Source organism: Crocodylus porosus, unplaced genomic scaffold (assembly GCF_001723895.1).
Source record: "Crocodylus porosus isolate Cpor-Errol unplaced genomic scaffold, CroPor_comp1, whole genome shotgun sequence".
In the NCBI taxonomy this organism is placed as follows: domain Eukaryota; kingdom Metazoa; phylum Chordata; order Crocodylia; family Crocodylidae; genus Crocodylus; species Crocodylus porosus.
The window spans coordinates 61,562,659-61,567,397 of record NW_017728947.1 but is presented as its reverse complement, the minus strand read 5'-3'; the positions used below and the strand labels follow the sequence as shown (position 1 = coordinate 61,567,397).

General features: G+C 46.4%; 1 protein-coding gene across 2 annotated transcripts in view; it reads left to right on the top strand.

Moving 5' to 3' along the window:
- The first annotated feature begins 8 nt into the window (after positions 1-8).
- Positions 9-4,739, top strand: part of CUNH15orf41 (chromosome unknown C15orf41 homolog) — a 168,758-nt gene continuing 164,027 nt past the window's right edge. For both annotated transcript variants that reach the window (XM_019551939.1, XM_019551940.1), the window contains exon 1: positions 9-265. In XM_019551939.1, coding sequence (XP_019407484.1) covers positions 165-265 — 101 coding nt within the window. In that variant the 5' untranslated portion in view covers positions 9-164. The remainder of the gene's footprint in view (positions 266-4,739) is intronic.

The window sequence follows — 4,739 nt, the reverse complement described above, 5'->3', positions numbered from 1 at the left end:
TGGGCGCCGGGCTGGCTGCGTGACAGGCCCCGGCGCGGCTGCCTCCCGCCCCCGGGCTGCCGCGGGAGCGTGGCGCTGCTCCCTACCGCCGCCCTCTTCGTCTCCTGCTGCTGCTGGTGCTGCACAGGCCGGCGCAGCCGCGGGAGCTGCTGAGCGGCTGCGGCATGAAGCTGAGCAAGGCGCACTACGAGGAGATCGCCCGGTTCCTGGGGCACGTGCAGCCCACCCGCCAGAGCCTGAGGCGGCTGAAGGAGCGATTCCCCAGGTAAGCCGTCGCCCCGCCCTGCTCTGCTCTGCTCCGCTCCGCTCTCGCCGCCGCCGCCGCCGCCCGCGCCCTCGTGGCCCTGCACCGTGCACAACCACAGCCACGCCCCCGCCCCCTGGCCTCGCTGCGAAATAAAGGCCGCCCGGTTCCCACAGTGCTCCTGGCCTTCTGCCTTGGCCCCTGTCTGCGGTGGCACATGCCTGACTTTTGGGGTGTCGCTCCCCGTTTCAAGCGACCTTCAGACCAGCAAGCTCACTCCTCCATACAGCTCTGCCTCTCAGGTTGAAGGCAAAGACGGGGGCCTGCTTACACGAGTATCCACCTGCTTTCACATCTCCCAAACTTTACCTTTTGAAGGCACATGAATACATGTTGGGCTTAAAACACCCACAGGGCCCGCTTGGTGATGAGCCGAGCCTCATCTCCCGGTTTTGCTTTTGTCCAGCTCCAATAGCGCCACACATCTGTTACCCTTCTCCTGAAAACACCTCTTTATCCCTGTGGCTTTGGGGAAGAGGCGGCTGACTTGTAACAAAGTGGCAGCGGTAGACAGGCAGCATTTCCTGGGCTTTAATCTCAGTGGGGTATGTGCACGTTCTGGTACCCTGTGTTGGGACTTTCCTTCTTGGGGGCACTTATTTTCAATTAACAGGCTTCTGAAGCTTGGGATGGATACCTCCGAATCAAAATGTCCAGATAAAAGCATCAGTCACTTGCCACATGAAATATTTCAGGAGAAAAAATAGGCAGTCCCTTGCACTACGTATGGCTATTTAAAAAAAACCCCAACAACAATCTCCTGAGCAAATAATGGACAGCATCTGTGGTTAAGGCCAGGAATCATGGTGATTAATCCACTGGACTGGAATTAGGATCTGGAGTCTATTTCCGGCTGCTCCCTCCAGTTCTGTAACTGGGCAGGCCCTTCAAAAAGGCACAGCGGACCTCCTGAGAGGTGGATGTGCGACATTCAGGTTCCAACTTTCTCTGCTTTTATTCGTCTAAAATTGGAATAAAAATAATTCCCTCCCTCAGAGGAATACCGCAGGGGTACATTCATTATTATTTCTGAGGTGCTTCAGATTCTTTGGTGGTCAACACAGAAGAGCCAGCATAAATAAAATGTTAAAGTGCTCCCTTTGCCTTGCATACCTCACTGCAATTTGCAGTTTAGCTGTTTTTCAGATCAGTTGCATTGTAGGATAAAATGAGTGGTACTAAACACTTTTTGAAAAATAAGTGAATGTAGTCCAAGTAAATTGCATTGAAGTAAAAGTCCTCATTCCCTCAGTGTGTTCTTTCATAGAAAAGAAACTAGAAAGCACCAGGGTTGGTTTTTCTACATCCTACTATCAAGAAGAGTCAATGCTGTCCTGAGTAAGAGAATAACCTGACCTTCCTTTTTGCTTGCTCGTTAACTTATTTGGTTGGATTGCAAGTCAGCATGTGAATGGTGGTTACAGTTTTTTAGATGGTGACAACTGTCCGCTGGGAACCATCAACTTCGTTGGAAGATCCCAAATACATTTTGAAGCATTGTAGTCTGTTCAGTATGGGGAGAATTTTAAGCATTTATTCTGCCTGTAACTTCCGATAAAATGACTATCAGTTACCTTTAATGTTGGTATTTAAATACACAGATGAAGCACCTTTCTGTTCTCTGAAATCAAGACCATAGTAATACATTTCCGCATACTGTGTCTTTAAATTAAAAATCCTAAAATTCAAGGTTACAAATCTGCAGTGGAGGAGAAGTGCCAGAAGTGAAGTGTTTCAAAGAGTTCTTTGGGTAATGAAGTTGAGAACAAAGTTAAGTGTGTTAGACGAATACTAGACTAGGATGGTTTAGTCAGGGATGAGCCTGTCTCTAGCAGTAGCTTGGACTAGATGACCTCCCTTCCATCCCAGTTTTTCTGATTCTACTTTATTTTACTGCATCTTTTTAGAGGTGATTTTAACCATAAGAAAGCATTCTTCGTGAGAACATGGGAAGATTAGGTTTAACTTGTTCACTCCTGTAATGTTGAAAACATCAAAGAACGATGTATGGCAGCAGTTCCCAACCCCGGGTTGTGACCCAAATGAGGGTCGCAGGGGCAGTGCCGGTGGCACTGCACGGAAAAGATGAACCATGCCACGTGCCAGGAGCTTCTCTGCCTCTCCTCCCAGGTTGCCACCACAGTACTTTGCTCCCAGCAGCAGGGCACAGAAAAAAAAAGGTTGGGAACCACTGGTGTGTGGCTTCTGCTTCAGGCCTGTTAGAAGGTGTCCTATAAAAATATAGAATTGGGATATTTGGCTGACTCTTCCTCTTCAGGCTCTTTGGAAATAATCATCTTTTAAGCACTCTTCTCTTCTTGACCAAAATCCTTGGACAGGCAGAAAGGCTGTTGTTATTTTTGTGGTCCTGTGGTACAACCCTTTTGCTGGAACCTATGTCCACCTAAAGTCTGATCCCTGACAAAGTCCCAGTAGAAACCCCAAAAGAATATAGGACTTCTCTTAGCACAGAAAAACCTGTATCTACTAGCATAGTTTGCTTCATGTTCAGTGGTTGGTTTTACCAGTAGAAAAGTCAGTTTTGCTTATAAGGGTGCTTCCCTGCTAAAAGTGCTTTGCTTGTTCAGTGCTCCAGCCGTATGTGTGGCCTGTCCGTATTGAAAGATCAGAACTAAATTTTCCTCTTTGTCAGTCTCCTGAAATGGTTTGTTCTTCCCAAAGGAGCAGAAAAGGAATGCTTGTTCTTGGAAGGAGGCCTAAAATCTTAAGTGGTGGAGGAGACTTCATATCACATGGCACATTAATACCTGTGTTATCCAGTGCTTTCCAAAGGGCCCATTTCCTATTCGTTTTAAGAAACCCATGAGGTGCCTCTCATGCACATCTGCTTTCTATGAATGAGATGCGCAATTGACACCTACCTACTATGCTGACTGCTGCATTTCTTGATTCTGGAAGTAATACAGTTGCATCAGCCTGCCTCTCCATCCAGACTAATTATCCCTGCTTGGACACTACACTGCTTCTGTTACTGAGTTAGCTCATGTATGTCTGTATGGCCAGGCAGACTGATGACTGCCCTCTTTGCAGAGTGTCTGGAGAGCAGGTGAAGCATATTTTGTTTCTTATCTCAATTACATTGGAGTACAGCATGTTCCTTAACAACACAGTGCTGAACAAATATAAAATAAATAACTAGATCCAATAAATTACTTCTGGGCAACAGCAGGTAGCATCAGGCATCATCATGCTTTGGAGTAGAATCCAGAATTCTTGTGTTATGTAGGCTTCCAAAACATTGCAAGAAAGAATTGGGGGCTGTCTAGTGTTTGCCAATAGGAATTGCCAAGGACAAGTGCAAGGCCATGACCTAAAATTCTTCCCTGAGGGTAGATTCCTACAACAAGTCTATCAAACAACTGAGCAAGCCTCACTAGCTTCTTTTTAAGATGTAGAGAGGAGGGTAGTAGTGGTGTCTACTTTTTAAGACTACAGCCTACTAGGGGAGTGAGCTGTCTGCCAGGTGGAGTGTAGTCTGCTGTAACACTGTTGCAAAGAATGCAACACTTATTAAGTGAGAGAGGAAAGGAGAAAGGGAAAAAAGCAAACAGGAGTATGACTCTAGCATGGTTGTTACAGGTACTGAAATGGGAGTCCAGAGGAGAGGCCTGTGTTCCAGCGCTCCTCCCAAGGCTGTATACATGTTATGGTTACTATTAACACAAAATTCATTAGACTGGACAGATCTAGGACAACATCAAAATTATAAGTGTCTAGAGAAAGTCAAACAGGGAGGTAAAAACAAGGTTCCTAGTTGAATGCAGACACCTGTAGAATTAGGCAGCAGCTGAACAGCAGAATATTTTGTGCATGTTTTGGACATATGTGCCTCAGTTCCACCCAAGTTCTCTTGGCTGTAGCCCAGACTGGCTAAAATAAATGTACATTTTTGTGTAATTACAAAGATATTTTAGTGCTTCACATGCTTGGTGGAAAAAGAGGCGAGGAATCTGCTGGGGCGTTTTTACACATGTGGCAAAATGCATGTCAGCACTGAGAAAATGGTGGCAGCATGCTTTTGACCTAAAATACCTTGGAGGTGCTTTCGTTCAAAAGCATACCACTCCCATTTTTTGCACACTGATGCACATTCCACCACTTATAGAATTTCACACAGTGCAGTGCAGTTTGGCTCAGCTCGCATGCGGAGCAGACTCTATCGAAGCAGCAGATCTCTGGCATGTCCCAGGAAAAAATGTATGCATATAAATGCCCCCCGGAGACTCCTCAGCAGTAGGGCTGGAAATGAATTAATCTGAATCTGAAGTTTTCAGGTGAGTTAGATCAGGTCCTTACTTTAGTGACAAGCTTTTTCCTACCCCTCACTTCATAGTTTCATAGTTTCTAGGGTCGGAAGGGACCTGAGCAGATCATCTAGTCTGACCCCCTGCCATGGCAGGAAAGAATACTGGGG